General features: G+C 40.5%; 1 protein-coding gene across 1 annotated transcript in view; it reads right to left on the bottom strand.

The window, feature by feature from the left end:
* Positions 1-20,572, bottom strand: part of TBC1D15 (TBC1 domain family member 15) — a 124,481-nt gene extending 103,909 nt beyond the window's left edge. The window contains 1 exon segment of the mRNA XM_073215602.1: positions 20,528-20,572. Within this exon segment, the coding sequence (XP_073071703.1) occupies positions 20,528-20,557 (30 nt within the window). The 5' untranslated portion in view covers positions 20,558-20,572.
* Between the last annotated feature and the right edge of the window lie 398 nt (positions 20,573-20,970).

The following is a 20,970-nucleotide window of genomic DNA, read 5'->3' as shown; positions in this document are numbered from 1 at the left end:
GCAAAACTTATGGGCCTGTGGTCAGATTAAAATAATTAAACTATACCATGTGACAGGTCATTTGCCACTGGCATCCCCAGGAAATGATGAAGCAGATAAATTGGCCCACATACGTTGGTTAGAAGGAAAGCCTGCCTCTTATGTAGTCCAATGGTTACCTCAGCATCTGTTGCATGCAGGGCAAAAGACAATGTGGGCTGTAGTCCATCAGTGGGGCTGGCCTTTGACCTTTGAAGAAGTTAGGAGAGTCTGGCAGGAGTGTGTCATGTGCTCCAAAAGGGACTTATGCTGAGTTCCACGGCAACATGGGACAATAGCTAAGGCGTCTATATCCCTTGTGGTGGCAGATAGACTATATTCGACCTCTACCTGTGTCAGACAGATACTGATATGCTAGGACGTGTGTGGACACAGCTACTGGGCTTCTGGTTGCTTTTCCTACCCATTGTGCAGACCAACAGACAACCAAAAGAGGTCTGGAGTGTCTCTTTGCTGCCTATGGTCAACCACAGGTAATTGAGAGTGATCAGGGCACCCATTTTACTGGACATATACTGCAAGAATGGGTGCAACAGCTGGGAATCAAATGGAAGTTTCATGTGCCATACAGTCCTACCGCAGTAGGCATGACAGAGAGGCACAATGGCTTGTTAAAATCCGGACTAAAGTCAGATACCAATAGTCTGCAGGGATGGTCAGTCTGCTCATGGACCATGCTATGGCATTTGAACGAGAGACCCCGAAAGGGAGCCCTGAGCCCCATAGACATGTTAACACATATGGCTGTCTCCCCTATACAACTGCAAGTACAAACCAAGGAAGAATCACTGAAGCCGAGTTTCAGCCACCAGCATAATATCTTGCTGCCAGCACCAACTGCACTGAACCCCCGAGACTCCATTGAGTGGACGTGGCCTTGGACCATTCAACACATGGACCAACAATGACTGACTCTTCTGGCACCTTTGGGATAAGGCCTCGAAGCTGGCCTCCTGTGTATTCCTGGAATAACAGCTGAGTGGCTGCCAAAGGTCACAGTAGTATATCCTGAACGGCCAGAAGGTAAGAGCATCTTACTGAGTTTTGTTTTATCATTATGGCCAGTGCGTGCACCTCCAGTAGCACTATACATAGAGTAATCCCCACGGGGAAAGGAGTAAAAGTACGGTATACTAGACCTGGAAGGGATCCCCTTTCTGCTACATAGAACCACTCTCTTGCATGCATCCTACCTGATGGACAAGATTTGCCTATGTTGGTGGCATTAAAACATGTGTCTTATCACCCCTAAAGTCTTTGTGGATCAGGAACTTACTCTGGCTTGAGGATTATTATAATTTTTTGTTATTAGGACCCTCCTCTGGCTTAAGGATTATAATAATTTTTGTTACCTGTATCAAAATCTTGTTGTATCTTAATTTTTGTTATTATCTCTAAGTTGCTGTTATCCTCTGTTGCTATTGTGGAATCTGGTTACAGTGCTCCAGGTTTCTTGCACAGGGACCACTGCAGAAGATTGAGAGCATGCAGATTGTAAGGCAAGAATCCTGGAGGGGTGGAGTGTGGGGAAGCTGGGGTTCCTACGGCCAGGATCCTCACTGAACTTAAACCACCTGATGATGTAACTGGCCTGTTGCTAGGCTACTGCTTCCACACCTTTAGGCAATAAGCTAGTATTGCCCTATATAGAGAGCTTGGCCTAATGCTCTGGGTGGAGGCAAAGACGCTAGTGCTCGACCTCCCGCTGGGAGAACAAACCATATAATAAACCCTTTCACACCCAACGAACATTTTGCTGTCAATTTCTTTGGTCACATTGAATCCATAGCGAACTTGCCTGGCACTGAAACCCACTGGCAGGTCAATCACTAGAATCCCGTCCACTCACAGCAAGTCTGCATGCAGCAAACTGGTCTCTGCCACTAGACCTCTTTGCCCCTGAAGCCATCTCAATCTCTGTCCTCGGCACTGCCACCACTCCAGTCTCTGCTCTTCTGCAGCCTTGCAGCCCTGCAGCCGTGCCATCATGTCACCCAGAGCACTGGGCAGAGCTCCTTTACATAGTCGGTAGCAACGTATCGTCCACACGTGTGTATGAGCTAGCTGACCAGGCCCAGGTGAGAATCCTGGCCATAGGAACCTTCACTTTATCCACACTTATATACCAATGTTCAAAATGCTTTATTTGTAATAACCCAAAGTGGAAAAAACTCAAATATCTACTGTCATGTAAACCAAATATCTAATGTCATGTAATCTAATGTCTAACCAAATATCTAATGTCAAATATCTAATGTCATGTAAACCAACAATGGCATACCCATACAATGGGATACTATTTTGCAATAAAAAGGAATAAACTAATGACACATGCAATATGAATCTCAAAATAACTATGCTGAATGAAGAAAGTCCAAAAATAAATACTATATAACACCATTTATAAAAAAATTCTAGAAAATTAAAACGCATCTATAGTAACAAAAGCAGCTCAGGGGTTGCCTGTCGACAGGTGAAGGTAATGACAGATAACAATGAGTCAAGACGAAACTCTGAGTGATAGGAAAGACTATCTTGATTGTGTTGATAGGTTAATAGTGTATATCAAAAGTTATCAAATTACACACTCTGTGCAACTACTTGTCAGTTGTACTTCAATAAAGCTATATAAAAAAATAACTAACATGGGAAGTCTATTGTTTTAAACTAAATTTGTGACTTTTTTTTAGAATTTTTCAAAACACATGTTCAGTGAAGAGGGAGGTCACAGCTTAGATAAAAACAACACATATTCTTGGTCTCCCTCAGATGAAAGCACCTGGGGAGTAAAAACCCCTGGAATGTCATACAAACACACCTGGTAATAAGTGTCATCCTCCGATCAACCTCCAGGCCTTCACAAGTCCCATCATGGGTGCCCTTCCTCACGAGACCCCACAATCTGGTATTCTTCTGGCATCCTCCCCCATCATCTCTCTGCTCAGGACAAGGAAAGCTTTGCCGTTTCCCAGCCTACTTATCCTCCCCTTCGCAACCCTACATAAAAGTAAGTAGAAATATTTACATAAATATAAAAAGAAAAAAAAGGAAAGAGAAAAAAATTAAGAAAAAAAGGAACTGATCCTACTTCAAAACAATTTTTTAAATCACATGCTATTTTCACTAGGGATTAAGTGCCCATAGGGAGCAAAAACTATCAAGGGCATTCAAAAACTTGCCACTTGGTGGTGCTAAACTAGGGTAAACAAACTCTTAAAAGGCACTTATGTGCCAGACACACTGGAAAGCAGAAAAATGAACAAGATAATAGTTTCTTGCCCTTATGTACCTGGCAATGTTATAAAAAATGTAAAATCTTTACACAAGCTAGAATACTCCAAGGGCCCCCTGCCTTCTTGGGGGTGGGAGTAAGGGTGGGGGAACGATGTTTAAACGTCCTAAAAAAAGGAAAAAAGTGGGGGGGGGCAGACCAGGATGGCGGCGTGAGTAGAGCAGCAGAAATCTCCTCCCAAAACCACATATATCTATGAAAATATAACAAAGACAACTCTTCCTAAAATAGAGACCAGAGGACATAGGACAACATCCAGATGACATCCACACCTGCGAGATCCCAGCGCCTCGCAAAGGGGGTAAGATACAAGCCCCGGTCCGGCGGGTCCCAAGCGCCCCTCCCCACAGCTCCCGGCAGTAGGAGAGAGGTCTGAGCCGGAGGGAGAAGGAGCCCAGGACAGCTGAACACCCAGCCTCAGCCATCCGGACCAGAACGCAGACACAGTGCATGTGCGGGGCCCTGGATACTAGGGAAACAGGGCAGCAAGAACGGTGAGTGGGTACTGGAGGCCAGTGCCGGAGGACAAAAGAAAAGCGAGCGGCCATCTTTTTTTTGTTGTTGTTATTGTTATTGTTGTTTTGTTGCGGTGAGTGCTTTTTGGAAGTCTTAAAGGGACAGGGACCCCAATACTAGGGAAACAGGGCAGCAAGACCGGCGAGCGGGTATCAGAGACCAGCGCCAGAGAACAAAAGAAACGCGAGTGGCCACCTTTTTTCCTTTTTTTTTTTTTTGTTGTTGTTGTTTTGTTTTGGCAAGCGCTTTTTGGAAGTCTTAAAGGGATAGGGACTCCAATACTAGGGAAACAGGGGAACAAGTCTGGTAAGCGGGTGCCCAAGGTTGGTGCCAGAGAATAAAGAAAAACGAGTGGCCATTTTTCTTTTTTTTTTTTTTTTTTTTGTGGTCGTTGTTTTGTTTTGGCAGGTGCTCTTTGGAAGTTCTAAAGGGGCAGGGCAGGAAACTTAGTCCAGAGGTAGGGAATCCCAGGATCTCTGGGCACTCTAATCCCCTGGGCTGTAGGGAGAACGGAGGGCCCTTACTGAGATAAATAGCCTCCTGGTCGCTCCCCCTCCAACGCAACTCCACCACTTTGGAGCAGCAGCCCGAGCCAGGCCAGGCCCACTGCAACAGTGGAGATTAACTCCATAACAGCCGGGCAGGAAGCAGAAGCCCTGTCTGCACGCAGCTACCAAGCACAAGCCACTAGAGGTCACTATTCTCCCAGGAGAGGAAGGCCACAAACCAACAACAAGGGAAGTTCTTCCAGCCGTCACTAGTTCCAGCTCTGCAAACTATTCCTATCACCATAAAAAGACAAAATTACAGGCAAACCAAGATCACAGAGACACCAGAGAAGGAGACAGACCTAACAAGTTTTCCTGACAAAGAATTCAAAATAAAAATCATAAACATACTGACAGAGATGCAGAGAAATACGCATGAGAAATGGGATGAAGTCCAGAGGGAGATCACAGATACCAGAAAGGAAATCACAGAAACGAAACAAACTCTGGAAGGATTTATAAGCAGAATGGATAAAATGCAAGAGGCCATTGATGGAATTGAAACCAGAGAACAGGAACGCATAGAAGCTGACATAGAGATAAAAGGATCTCCAGGAATGAAACAAGATTAAGAGAACTGTATGACCAATCCAAAAGGAACAATATCCACATTATAGGGGAACCAGAAGAAGAAGAGAGAGGAAAAGGGATGGAAAGTATCTTGGAAGAAATAATTGCTGAAAACTTCCCCAAACTGGGGGAGTTAATAATCGAACAGACCACGGAAATACACAGAACCCCCAACAGAAAGGATCCAAGGAGGACAACACCAAGACACATAATAATTAAAATGGCAAAGATTAAGGACAAGAAGAGAGTTTTAAAGGCAGCTAGAGAGAAAAAGGTCACCCATAAAGGAAAACCCATCAGGCTAACATCAGACTTATCAACAGAAACCCTACAGGCCAGAAGAGAATGGCATGACATATTTAATGCAATGAAACAGAAGGGCCTAGAACCAAGGATACTGTATCCAACACAACTATCATTTAAATATGATGGTGGGATTAAACAATTCCCAGACAAGCAAAAGCTGAGAGAATTTGCTTCCCACAAACCACCTCTACAGGGCATCTTACAGGGACTGCTCTAGATGGGAGCACTCCCAGAAAGAGCACAGAACAAAACACCCAACATATGAAGAATGGAGGAGGAGGAATAAGAAGGGAGAGAAGAAAAGAATCTCCAGACAGTGTATATAACAGCTCAATAAGCGAGCAAAGTTAGGCGGTAAGATACTAAAGAGGCTAACCTTGAACCTTTGGTAACCACGAATTTAAAGCCTGCAATGGCAATAAGTACGTATCTTTCAATAGTCACCCTAAATGTAAATGGACTGAATGCACCCATCAAAAGACACAGAGTAATAGAATGGATAAAAAAGCAAGACCCATCTATATGCTGCTTACAAGAAACTCACCTCAAACCCAAAGACATGTACAGAGTAAAAGTCAAGGGATGGAAAAACATATTTCAGGCAAACAACAGTAAGAAGAAAGCATGGGTTGCAGTACTAATATCAGACAAAATAGACTTCAAAAGAAAGAAAGTAACAAGAGATAAAGAAGGACACTACATAATGATAAAGGGCTCAGTCCAACAAGAGGATATAACCATTCTAAATACATATGCACCCAACACAGGAGCACCAGCATATGTGAAACAAATACTAACAGAACTAAAGGGGGAAATAGACTGCAATGCATTCATTTTAGGAGACTTCAACACACCACTCACCCCAAAGGATAGATTCACCAGGCAGAAAATAAGTAAGGACACAGAGGCACTGAACAACACAGTAGAGCAGACGGACCTAATAGACATCTACAAAACTCTACATCCAAAAGCAACAGGATACACATTCTTCTCAAGTGCACAGAACATTCTCCAGAATAGACCACATACTAGCCCACAAAAAGAGCCTCAGCAAAATCCAAAATATTGAAATTCTACCAACCAATTTTTCAGACCACAAAGGTATAAAAGTAGAAATAAATTCTACAAAGAAAAAAAAAAGGCTCACAAACACATGGAGGCTTAACAACATGCTCCTAAATAATCAATGGATCATTGACCAAATTAAAATAGAGATCAAGGAATATATAGAAACAAATGACAACAACAACACAAAGCCTCAACTTCTCTGGGATGCAGCAAAAGCAGTCCTAAGAGGAAAGTATATAGCAATCCAGGCACACTTGAAGAAGGAAGAACAATCCCAAATGAATAGTCTAACATCACAATTATCGAAAATGGAAAAAGAACAAATGAGGCCTAAAGTCAGCAGAAGGAGGGACATAATAAAGATCAGAGAAGAAATAAACAAAATTGAGAAGAATAAAACAATAGCAAAAATCAATGAAACTAAGAGCTGGTTCTTTGAGAAAATTAACAAAATAGATAACCCTCTAGCCAAACTTATTAAGAGAAAGAGAGAATCAACACAAATCAACAGCATCAGAAATGAGAATGGAAAAATCACAGCAGACTCCACAGAAATACAAAGAATTATTAAAGACTACAATGAAAACCTATATGCCAACAAGCTGGAAAACCTAGAAGAAATGGACAACTTCCTAGAAAAGTACAACCTTCCAAGACTGACCAAGGAAGAAACACAAAAATTAAACAAACCAATTACGAGCAAAGAAATTGAAATGGTAATCAAAAAACTACCCAAGAACAAAGCACCCAGGCTGGACGGATTTACATCGGACTTTTATCAGACACACAGAGAAGACAAAATACCCATTCTCCTTAAAGTTTTCCAAAAAATAGAAGAGGAGGGAATACTCCCAAACTCATTCTATGAAGCCAACATGACCTTAATACCAAAACCAGGCAAAGACCCCACCAAAAGAGAAAATTACAGACCAATATCCCTCATGAACGTAGATGCAAAAATACTTAATAAAATATTAGCAAACTGAATTCAAAAGTATATCAAAAGGATCATACACCATGACATGACCAAGTGGGATTCGTCCCAGGGATGCAAGGATGGTACAACATTCGAAAATCCATCAACATCATCCACCACATCAACAAAAAGACAAAAACCACATGATCATCTCCATAGATGCTGAAAAAGCATTTGACAAAATTCAACATCCATTCACGATAAAAACTCTCAGCAAAATGGGAATAGAGGGCAAGTATCTCAACATAATAAAGGCCATATATCATAAACCCACAGCCAACATTATACTGAACAGCGAGAAGCTGAAAGCTTTTCCTCTGAGATTGGGAACTAGACAGGGATGCCCACTCTCCCCACTGTTATTTAACATAGTACTGGAGGTCCTAGCCACGGCAATCAGACAAAACAAAGAAATACAAGGAATCCAGATTGGTAAAGAAGAAGTTAAACTGTCACTATTTGCAGATGACATGATACTGTACATAAAAAAACCCTAAAGACTCTACTCCAAAACTACAAGAACTGATATCAGAATACAGCAAAGCTGCAGGATACAAAGTTAACACACAGAAATCTGTAGCTTTCCTATACACTAACAATGAACCAATAGAAAGAGAAATCAGGAAAACAATTCCATTCGCAATTGCATCAAAAAGAATAAAATACCTAGGAATAAATCTAACCAAAGAAGTGAATGACCTATACTCTGAAAACTACAAGTCACTCTTCGGAGAAATTAAAGGGGACACTAATAAATGGAAACTCATCCCATGCTCATGGCTAGGAAGAATCAATATCGTCAAAATGGCCATCCTACCCAAAGCAATATACAGATTTGATGCAATCCCTATCAAATTACCAGCAACATTCTTCAATGAACTGGAACAAATAATTCAAAAATTCATATGGAAACACCAAAGACCCCGAATAGCCAAAGCAATCCTGAGAAAGAAGAATAAAGTAGGGGGGATCTCACTCCCCAACTTCAAGCTCTACTACAAAGCCATAGTAATCAAGACAATTTGGTACTGGCACAAGAACAGACCCACAGACCAGTGGAACAGACTAGAGACTCCAGACATTAACCCAAACATATATGGTCAATTAATATTTGATAAAGGAGCCATGGACATACAATGGGGAAATGACAGTCTCTTCAACAGATGGTGCTGGCAAAACTGGACAGCTACATGTAGGAGAATGAAACTGGACCACTGTCTAACCCCATATACAAAAGTAAATTCAAAATGGATCAAAGACCTGAATCTAAGTCATGAAACCATTAAACTCGTGGAAAGAAACATAGGCAAAAACCTCTTAGACATAAACATGAGTGACCTCTTCTTGAACATATCTCCCCGGGGCAAGGAAAACAACAGCAAAAATGAACAAGTGGGACTATATTAAGCTGAAAAGCTTCTGTACAGCAAATGCCACCATCAAAAGAACAAAAAGGAACCCTACAGTATGGGAGAATATTTTTGTAAATGACAGGTCCGATAAAGGCTTGACGTCCAAAATATATAAAGAGCTCACACGCCTCAACAAACAAAAATCAAATAATCCAGTTAAAAAATGGGCAGAGGAACTGAACAGACAGTTCTCCAAAAAAGAAATACAGATGGCCAACAGACACATGAAAAGATGCTCCACATCACTAATTATCAGAGAAATGCAAATTAAATCTACAATGAGGTATCACCTCACACCAGTAAGGATGGCTGCCATCCAAAAGACAAACAACAAGTGTTGGTGAGGCTGTGGAGAAAGGGAACCCTCCTACACTGCTGGTGGGAATGTAAATTAGTTCAACCATTGTGGAAAGCAGTATGGAGGTTCATCAGAATGCTCAAAACAGACTTATAATTTGACCCAGGAATTCCACTCCTAGGAATTTCCCGTAAGAACGCAGCAATCAAGTTTGAGAAAGACAGATGCACCCCTATGTTTATCGCAGCACTATTTACAATAGCCAAGAATTGGAAGCAACCTAAATGTCCATCGGTAGATGAATGGATAAAGAAGATGTGGTACATATACACAATGGAATACTACTCAGCCATAAGAAGAGGGCAAATCCTACCATTTGCAGCAACATGGATGGACCTGGAGGGTATTATGCTCAGTGAAATAAGCCAAGCAGAGAAAGAGAAATACCAAATGATGTCACTCATCTGTGGAGTATAACAACAAAGGAAAAACTGAAGGAACAAAACAGCAGCAGAATCACAGAACCCAAGAATGGACTAAGAATTACCAAAGGGAAAGGGACTGGGGAGGATGGGTGGGTAGGGAGGGATAAGGGTGGGGAAGAAGAAGAGGGGTATTAAGATTAGCATGCATGGAGGGGGGTGGGAGAAAGGGGAGGGCTGTACAAGACAGAGAGAGAAGACACGTAGTGATTCTACAACATTTTGCTATGCTGATGAACAGTGACTGTAAAGGGGTTTATAGGGAAGACCTGGTATAGGGGAGAGCCTAGTAAACATAACATTCTTCATGTAAGTGTAGATTAAAGATAACAAAAAAAAAAAGAAAGAGAAGGGGGATTACTCACTGATAGGATAAAACTAACTGTAAATCAACGATTAATGCATGCTTTAAATATCCTTAATTTTGATCACTTAAAGGGTGTCAGATGATCATCTTTGGATGTACACTTTTCTGATAATATTCCTTTTCTCTACACAATGGTATAAAGGGCATATCAAAGTGTGGGCAAAGGGTCTGTTTATGTTTATACAGAGGATCAAAGCCTAATTTGGCTACCCAGAAAATGAACTAAGATACGATATGAAGAACAACTTCCAACTTCAGCACTCTCTGGGAGAGACATACCAGAAGATGATCATCAAAAAACCTCAACAAAGATCCAGGCGATGCTGCAGTTGTAGCTGCATTATTCCCACCGGTTCCTGGACTTGCCATTGGAATGAAGGAGATATCTAAGCTGGCCTGTGCATACAGTAAAACAACAAATTTGACTGGATCTGTACTGTTGGAACTCAAACAAGAAGTAGAAGAAGTGCAAGTTGTAGCGCTCCAAAATCTTACAACTACAGACTATCTACTGTTTAAAGAACATATGGGATGTGAACAGTTCCCAGGAATGGGTTGTTTTAATTTGTCTGATTTCTCTCAGACTGTTCAAGTACAGTTGGACAATATCCATTATATCATAGACAAATTTTCACAAATGCCTAGGGTGCCTAACTGGTTTTCTTGGCTTCACTGGAGATGGCTGGTAATTATAGATCTGCTTTGGTTATGTAACTGTATTCCTATTATGTTAATGTGTGTGTGCAATTTAATTAGTAGTTTAAAACCTATACATGCTTAAGTTACTCTACAAGAAGATATGTCAAAGAAATAACCCATCTTCCCATGTTTTCTTCCATCTGCTACCTCTATAGCTTTTCTTCTTCCTTCCTAATTACAACCCTTACATAGAATTCGTGCCTCATATCGAATTCACCGAGTATCATAACTCCTCCAAGTGGTAAAGATACCTCAAGACAAATGCTGGGCATAGAAGCCACAGGGCATAAATCTGCAAAGAAGTAAAAAGCTAAGCTTTTCAAACAATATGGCTTCTCTCTCACTTACCAACTTTACATTTCCCTGTATGGCCCTGGAAGATGACTGGTTAGCCAGAGACAGGTAAGATTCCTCAAGGGAGGAACAACCTAAGACAGGCACAGTCGCAGGGGGGCCATCAGGTGAGAAATTGGGGATCAACAGAGGTGAGGCTTAGAACCTCACCCCCGTTTTGAGAGAAATCTTCTGCATCCATGGATGTATTATTGCCCTTGTCTAGCTTGGATTAACACATAGTCTACAGGCACACACCTGATCATCTACATTTGCTCTCTTACAGCACTAAACTATGTTTTCTACCTTTATCTTGCATCTACCTACCACTTCAGCATTTTATTAAAAAAATTATAATAATAATAAAGGGAGAAATGTGGGATTCACATATAAATCAAGTATAAAAATCAAATGAATATTCATATTTGACCTGATTGTTTATAGTTCATAATGAGTGATCAAAACTGAAAGTTTTTGTGATGACTGCCCTTGTACTGTTCACCATGTAAGAACTTATTCACTATGTAAGAATTTCTTCACCATGTAAGAACTTGTTCGTTATGCTTCAGAAGATTGGAGACTGGTGAGAATTAGGCTTGGGGTGGATTAATGATTGTGCATTGAGCATTGACTCCCCTATACAGAATTTTATTGTTGTTAACAACCATTTGATCAATAAATATGAGAGATGCCCTCTCAAAAAAAAAAAAAAAAGGAAAAAAGTTATCCATTTCAAATAAAATTGTCTCATGCCTTCCAGGCTCTCATTCTTAAATTTTTGTTAAAATGCTTAAGCAGGTATGTATATTTATAAAACTTCCAGTTATGTCCTGCTGATGGCAACAGCGACTGCAGATTATTTTTTTCCTTTAGCAAAGGAACTACATCAGATATAACTAAGAGAGTTCTGGAGACCACAGCACATGTTTTAGAAAAAACTTACTGATCTCTAATTTAGCAAAAGTTAAAATTCAAAGGTAAAAATGAGGCAAACAGATGATAAATTCAACTTTCTATGTAAGAAGAAATGTAGTTGGGACGATTCAACTCAAGATGTTACCTCCTGGCAGAAAAAGCTGAAAAAGGTACAAAAGTTGCACAACATAGTAACAAGTAATTTTTTATGTTGTTCCTACACTTATGAGGGACTGAATTTGTATCTGTATTATAATTATTATAATCTGTATTTTCAAAAATTAAAACATCCAAACAAAATATTTTAAATTTACTGTTACATTTAGGGATAAAATTCTTGCCCTGAATCTGTCCAAACATAGAAATTCAACACCTACCATGCACAACATTCTTGGACTTTAGCACCTATGTGAATTTTACAAGCTAAATTAACAACAAAAAAGTTACAAAAATTTAATTTCTCTAAAACCATTCGGCATATAGGGTATTTAAACTTTGGGTGAGAGAAGGTAGCCCCAGGATATGCCTGCCTCCTGAGCCCAAAATTCTAATTAGCTCCACAACCAAGGAGATAAACACCCACTTTATATCTCCATTTGAATAAACCACAGGCATTTCAAACTCAGTATACTTTATCCTAAAGCTAGTCATCTGATATTCCCAACTCTGTCAAAGACATCCATCCATCTACCTAGTTATCCTAAATAACTTTCACCAACCCCATGCTATCTCCTAAATCCCTCAAACCTTCACCTCTAACACAGAACCGTCATCATTTCTAGCTTAGGTTGCTAAAATCACATTTGGTCTCTCTTCCCCCAATCTATTCATCTTACAATAATCTGTGTCAGGTGTGCAATGTGTACAACCACCAAATGTGATCTTTATAAAACATGTATCTGACCATGCCATGCCTGAGCCTAAAATCCTTCTGACTCCACCCTTTACCTCTGCACAACACCCCTCACCAATACATACAAACTTCCTGCCTTAGGCCACTCTGAACTCACCTGTTCCTTCAAAGCTTTGTGCCCTTATTTGGATGCATTCCATTCCCTCTACCTGGAAAATACTTTTATACCTCCTCTATGCAAATTAGTAAGTCTTTCAAAACAGCACAGGTGATAGCTTGTCTAAACTCTACCCCTCACTTAGAAGTTTTTTTGCACATACACCCAAAAGATTTATTGAGCATCAACTAAATATTGGGAATAAGAGGTATGGGTAGAAAAACGCACACTGAGTGTCTGACTAAGCTAGTAATATCATGTAAGCAAGTAAAATGGTCATAGCAGAGTGTGATGGAAGTATGCAAAAGGACCCTGAATGAAAGGTCATTTTCAATTATTTTTCAACGAATGTATAGTGAACACCTACAATGTGCCAGGCACAGAGCAAGCTTTTAGGTATAAATAAGATTTAGTCACTGTCTTAATAGCACTTACAATCTAACCGAGGATTAGGACAAGAAAGCAGATATTACAACATATGATAAAGTATGAACAGGCTTACAGCAGGCCCTAATAAATGGTATTTAACCTAGACTTAAAAGCAGGATGAGAAACCAGGAAGACTTAACTAGATTGACTTATAAGCTGAGACATGAAGAAGGGCCATTTTAAGGAGGAGAAGGTATAGATTCTTGAAAGAGGGCATATGTACTAACAGGAGAGCACTAGTTCAGTGCACAGCTGCAACCCAGATCAGACAGTAGAGTTTAGAGACAAGAGTAAAGACTAGATCAGATCATAAAGGGTTTTATAAGCCATGCTCATAAATTTGGGAGTTTGGAATTTATCCTGAAGAAAACTCACTTGCCAGAAATTAAAGAGGACACTAACAAATGGAAACTCATCCCATGCTCCTGACTAGGAAGAATTAATATCGTCAAAATGGCCATCCTGCCCAAAGCAATATACAGATTCGATGCAATCCCTATCAAATTACCAACAGTATTCTTCAATGAACTGGAACAAACAGTTCAAAAAATCATATGAAACCACCAAAGACCCCGAGTAGCCAAAGATAAGGAAGGAATAAAGTGTTCTCAATCCTGAGAAGGAAGAATAAAGTGGGGGGGATCTCGCTCCCCAACTTCAAGCTCTACTACAAAGCCACAGTAATCAAGACAATTTGATACTGGCACAAGAACAGAGCCACAGACCAGCGGAACAGAACAGAGACTCCAAACATTAGCCCAAACATATATGGCCAATTAATATACAATAAAGGAGCCATGGACATACAATGGGGAAATGACAGTCTCTTCAACTGATGGTGCTGGCAAAACTGGACAGCTACATATAAGAAAATGAAACTGGATCACTGTCTAACCTCATATACAAAAGCAAATTCGAAATGGATCAAAGACCTGAATGTAAGTCATGAAACCATAAAACTCTTAGAAAAAAACAGGGCCAAAAATCTCTTAGACATAAACATGAGTGACCTCTTCTTGAACATATCTCCCCAGGGCAAGGAAAACAACAGCAAAAATGAACAAGTGGGACTATATTAAGCTGAAAAGCTTCTGTACAGCAAAAGACACCATCAAAAGAACAAAAAGGAACCCTACAGTATGGGAGAATATATTTGTAAATGACAGATTCGATAAAGGCTTGACGTCCAAAATATATAAAGAGCTCACACGCCTCAACAAACAAAAATCAAATAATCCAGTTAAAAAATGGGCAGAGGAACTGAACAGACAGTTCTCCAAAAAAGAAATACAGATGGCCAACAGACACATGAAAAGATGCTCCACATCACTAATTATCAGAGAAATGCAAATTAAAACTACAATGAGGTATCACCTCACACCAGTAAGGATGGCTGCCATCCAAAAACCAAACAACAACAAATGTTGGCGAGGCTGTGGAGAAAGGGGAACCCTCCTACACTGCTGGTGGGAATGTAAATTAGTTCAACCATTGTGGAAAGCAGTATGGAGGTTCCTCAGAATGCTCAAAATAGAAATACCATTTGACCCAGGAATTCTACTTCTAGGAATTTACCCTAAGAATACAGCAGCCCAGTTTGAGAAAGACAGATGCACCCCTATGTTTATCACTGCACTATTTACAATAGCCAAGATATGGAAGCAACCTAAATGTCCATCCGCAGATGAATGGATAAAGAAGATGTGGTACATATACACAATGGAATATTACTCAGCTATAAGAAAAAAACAGATCCTACCATTTGCAACAACATGGATGGAGCTAGAGGGTATTATGCTCAGTGAAATAAGCCAAGCGGAGAAAGACAAGTACCAAATGATTTCACTCATATTAGGAGTATAAGAACAAAAAAAAAACTGAAGGAACAAAACAGCAGCAGAATCACAGAACCCAAGAATGGACTAACAGTTACCAAAGGGAAAGAGACTGGGGAGAATGGGTGGGAAGGGAGGGATAAGGGCAGGGAAAAAGAAAGGGGGGGCATTACAATTAGCATGTATAGTGGGGGGTGACTGTGCAACACAGAGAAGACAAGTAGTGATTTTACAGCATCTTACTACGCTGATGGACAGTGACTGTGAAGAGGTATGTGGGGGGGACTTGGTGAAGGGGGGAGCCTAGTAAACATAATGTCCTTCATGTAATTGCAGATTAATGATACCAAAAAAATAAAATAAAATAAGTATACCTGTATTAAACAAGTTAGGTTGTTTAAAAAAAAAAGAAAACTCACTTGCCACTAGAAAGTCATTAGAAAGTTCCAGCAGGGGAATGCCATGGTCACACCTGCTTTTCCTAAGTCGACACACTGGCTGCACAGCCAAGAAGGAACACCCACAGTATTCCAGGAAAGGACTGACTCATGGTGGCTTGACCTAAGGCAGTGGAAGTGGGGATGAGGAAAAGGCAGACAGCTTAGAAAATCAAAATAACAGTACTTCATGACTGAAAATGTGGGAGACGAAGGGGAGAGGAGTCAAGGACAAAACTGAGTGAACGAGGTTATTCACTAAGATAGGGAATACAGACAGTAAACAGTAAGTTTTATCTGGGATGTGTTTATCAGTATGACCACTGAACTAAAATGTGGAACACATGTGGTTTTAAGGGCAACAACCCACAGAAATTCTGAGTGAAAATATGGCAGTATTGAGGATGGTACAATTCTCAATAAAAAACAACAGAACTATTATTGCTTTTTAAGGGCAACAGTGTGAAACAATGTCACACAGGAGGTCATGAATGATTCAGCTGCCCAGGGAGGTACAATGAGGACTAAATGACCTCTCCTATGCCAACAAATACATATACATGATAGTATCACACAGTAAGAGACAATAGATTTCATAAGGATTTTCTTCCACCAAACAAAAAGTTTGGGTTATAATTTTTCATCTAGTCCTAGCAGCTATGTCCCATCAATGCAGACTTACCATTTGAATTCTTTCGAGAAAGCCGTGTTTTATTAGCTCACAAATTGCAGTACCTTGTTAAAACAGCAAACTACTCTTTTTGCAAAGTCAAAAAAGTATTTAACTACTCTTGTATCCAAAGAACTCAGCACACAGAAGATATTCAAATGTTTAGTTTAACTCTAATGAATACCAGAAAAATAAAGAAGACATAGTCATATCCTATACCAAGCAGGTGTTGCCATGTTACATAAAAGAACTAGTCTAGGATAAGAAAAATCTCCAGGAAAATCTACTAAATACCAAAATATTCTTTACCTTTGTTAAGCACAACAGCTTCACATGACTATAAATATATCTAAAAGGAATTGAAAGGGGCCAAATTAAAGCTATAAAATAAAACCTTACTAAAAATGCCATCAAAACAAACTCAAAGAAAAAAATAACAGCTGCTTTCCTAATTGCTTTAAGTTATCTCCAACAGAACTCAATTCCAATAAAATCAGCAAAAACAGACCTAAGAGTGAAATGCAAGTGTACATTTTACATAGGACTTTTTAACTCCAAAACAAGAGTGCTTATTAATGAACCTCCTCTCTCTCTCACACTAGTCCCCCTTCATTTTCTCTATGGTCTCTCTCATTCCTCATCACTGAATACCTACTATGTGCCAGAATCTAGGTTAGATGCAGATGTAGGCCCTGCCCTAATGGTGAGTAGTCCGTTTACAGATCTTCAGAATTCAAACAGTCACTAAAAATAGCACCCACTTCAAAAACTTTCATACTGCTTTTCTTATTTAGACAAGGCAAACGGGTGGCTGTTTGTTCTTCTCCTGAAGAACTGAAGTCTATAAGCTCCAAGGTAAAGGGCTACCTGATGCATCCCCAATGCCTAGTATAGTGCCTGGAACAAATCAGGTGCTAATAAATATTTTTTGAATAAATAAAAGAAAGTAAATTGTAACCATCGGAGCACTGAGTACAGAGTCAAAACCTATCTCAGGCTATCTCCTCTCTTCCACTTTCTCTGTCATAAGTAAATTCAACTCGTTCCACATTAATTCAATTCTGTTCACCTGTTAGACAAGCTGCAGGATGGCCTTTACAAGTAGTGCTCCTATTTCTCTCCTCAATATTCACAACAGGATGTTATTCTTATCCCATTTAGTTAACTGTTAAACCAGATAGTTCTACACATACATAGCAACAAAGAATAGCTGAACTCCCAAGATCAGGGCTTACAATTAAACTCAAACCCACTTGCAAAAGCCCCACTAAAAATATATACATATACTCACACATATGTATGTGCAAAATTGAATCCATCCACTCATGCTAACAAAAATCTACCCTTGAATTTAGCCAAATCACCAGAGAACTGAATACATCAAATTGGTATCCCATGTTTTCTGAACTACTGAAGTACCCATTGGCATAAAACCATCATCACACTAAGGGGCACACAGTGCAAAGAACCTAGAGGAGACTTTGTTCTTCAGTCAAATCTCCAGTAACCAAATTTTAGGGCTTTTGCTTTTGGTTTTATTTTACTATGGATCCTGTAATTCCTATAACTGATCAGGTTTCCCTCTTTGGCTGCTAGAAAACTTAGAGGTGAACTGTAGCCCACTAAAGCATAGTTTTTATTTAATAAGTGTACTTGTGGTTCCTTCTACTTTTCCTACCTTTATTTACTTTTTTTTAACCTCCTTTTTCCCTCTAATTTATTCTACATAACTATATTGTTTCTGCATTTGTGGGCAGCATTAATCTCTTTGTGGAAAATGACCATTTAACTATTTCCTAACCAATAAAAACCTTTCAAATTGAAATTGAAAACAGTCTGATTTTCCTTAACAATAGTAATAATAGCAACTAACATTTATTGAGCATTTATTTGACACTAGGTACTATTCTTAATGCCTTGCAAACAGTAAGCCATTTAATCCTCTCTACAACTCCATGATGGAAATATAAATATTATTCCCCATTTCACAAATGAGAAAACTGGGGCACAGGAAAGTAAAGTAATTTCCCCAAACACAACTATAATGCAGTGTCACTAGGGTTTAAACCCAGTCAGGCTCCACTTATTTAACTATTACCCTACTGTGATGATTTTTTATTCATCAAAACTACATGACTTTTAAAAGGTATTTTTCAATCCCTAAAATAACAATAAGATTTAGTAGAGATAACTTCAACAATAAAGTTCACACATATACCAAAAACCATATTCTAAATCTAAAATTCTACAAAACTCAACCAATAACTCGCAGAGAAATTACAATGATGAATAACATGTACACAGCATCTACTACATGGCATGCTTTGTTCTACTGCATTTACTAATTCTCCTAACAATCCCATAAAGTAGGTACTATTACCATTCCCCTGTTACAGATGAGGAGACGGAAGCACAGAGAGGTTAAGTAATTTGACTGAAGTCACAGTGGGAAGTTACTTTCTGTAACTAGTTTGGCTCCAGTGTCCAAGCTCTTAAATGTTATCTAACACTGCTCCTTCTTTAAGACAGAGATCAACTTCCTCCCTCCATCACTTCAAACTCTCAAAGTTCAAATAACGCAAAACAGACTTGTTAGAAAAGTTACTCTATAGCCTAGTCTCAACACTGAGATCCTAATTCAGTAGAACTGGGTTATGGTCCTGTATTTTTTTAAAGTACCTGTATTTTTAAAGTGTCTGTATTTTTTTAAAGTACCACATGCAAGGGGTAAGTAAATGAATAAATACACACACACACACACACACAATAAATTCAATGAAGTGAGTGAGAATGAGGCTGAGGTAATGGAGTAGTTATGAAATAAAAGACTAAGTCAGATTATGAAACAGTAGCTGGAAGGAAAGGGTGAAAAAAAAATTATGCCATTTCACAATTTTGCTTCATTATCTCAAGGGTTCTATCAGAATCAATCCACACCTGAAAGAGGGGAATACAGTCCAAATAAAAGGATCCCTTCCTGGAAAGCCCTAAATTGGATCAATCCAGAGTTAAACTCAAGCAGGATAACCTTCAATATGTAGTGAGTCAAGCAGATCAACACCCACCCTGACGACCAAAACTGAGAAGACAAAGCGCATGAATACCCCAAAAACGATGACCAAGCTATCATTCAAAAAATCTCTTTTTAATGTAACTATTTCACGTAATTCTAACAACTCCAATGCAAGAAATAATCACTGGCATGACCTCCATTCTGGGGGAAAAAAAGAGTATGAAGGAGTGAGAAGTCACGCTTGCTCCACTTCCCAAAGTCACACTTCAGAGTAACAGCGAAACCAAGATCATATGTGTTATTCCACCGCCAAGTGTAGAAGTCCAGACACCAAATCACAAACATTGTCAAATAATTCAAAGTGGGATGCAGAGGGCACCATAAAGCGAGTGAGAAACTCAGGCACAGAGTAAGTTACTGTAGACAAGTAAATAGTCCTCAGGGTTAGATGAGACCCAACTGTTTACGAAATAGTCCGACGGTGGGAAATGCTGCCAATGGCACGTCTACACAGCCCTAAATAACAGGCACTGAGAAGTGCGTCTGAAACGTAATCAGGTACTGTACAACGAAATCTCCTCCGCACCCAATCCCAGCTACAAACGCACTCGGACGGGGTCACTCACCTCCTCTGTAAAATAGCAGCATCCCAGGTACTCCTATGGGAACATCAGAGAGATGTCTAGGCAATAAATACCTTCACTAACGCCTTCCTAGACAAGCCTGGGATGGTGTACATCTCCTGCTCCCTGAGTGGAAACATGCCTTGCTGCTCACGACCACCAAGCAACTCGGCAGTTGGTAAAATGAATCCAATTCACTCTTTTCTTCTAAGCACACAGCCGCACAGCACCTGTTTTCAGCTACTCCTTAAGGAGACAAAAGATGCCTTCACCAGAACGAAGCAGAGGAAAGCTGGGCAAGCCAGGTTAACGCCTCCAGGAAGAGAGAAAAGACGCTGGAGTCAGAAGAACACAAAAAGGGCTAGAGTCAGGAAACAGTGGGCCGGAAAAAGAAAGGAACTAGGCAAGCACCTATCCCTTAGGAAAAGCAATGCGAATAAAAACCCCCGCTCCGGAGCCGAGCGGCGCGGGAGGCCCAGTCGGCCTCGGGGGAGGACCGGGTCCCCATGCCCGGGCCGAGCCGGCAATCTCGACAAAACGGTCGCCACCACTAAGTCCCGCTCTCCTACGTCTCCACAGGCTGTTCCTGACAGAGAGAAGCCTCCCGTCCCTCCCCGGCCCGCCTCCCGGCGGCAAAGACACCCCCATTCCAGAGACAAGCAGGTGTGTTCGCAGGCACCGTTACTTACCTTCCCGCCTGCAGCTCCCACGGCCGCCATGTTTCTCGCGCGTGCCCGGGATGACGTAGCACTGCCTCACGTGTCTCCCAGACTCACAACAACATCCGGCAAAACTCTGCTGATATCCGGGCGGAAAGGGGGCGGGGAATGGCGGGAACGCCGCGGAGCGAAGGGGCGGGGCGAGAGGGGCCGCCCGACGCATGCGTGCTGAGTAGCACTCAGACACCGCTGGGTCGGTGTCTCTGCTGCGTACTGTGCGGTGTGCCACTTTGTTTTTCCCTAGGAGGGCAATAAAGGTGAGCTGTATTTGCATTGGAGTTCGCCTGGAGTCTAGACTTGAGCCATTCACTGGCCACTTAATTTTTGTGTGATCGAAAGAACACCATATGGGTGCCAGCAAACATGGTCCTGGCTTTATGGCCAATAGGTAAGTCACTTACACCTTCAGCCTG

This window comes from Manis javanica, chromosome 10, assembly GCF_040802235.1.
Source record: "Manis javanica isolate MJ-LG chromosome 10, MJ_LKY, whole genome shotgun sequence".
In the NCBI taxonomy this organism is placed as follows: domain Eukaryota; kingdom Metazoa; phylum Chordata; class Mammalia; order Pholidota; family Manidae; genus Manis; species Manis javanica.
The sequence above is the reverse complement of the archived record's forward strand: the minus strand, read 5'-3'. Positions and strand labels throughout refer to the sequence as shown.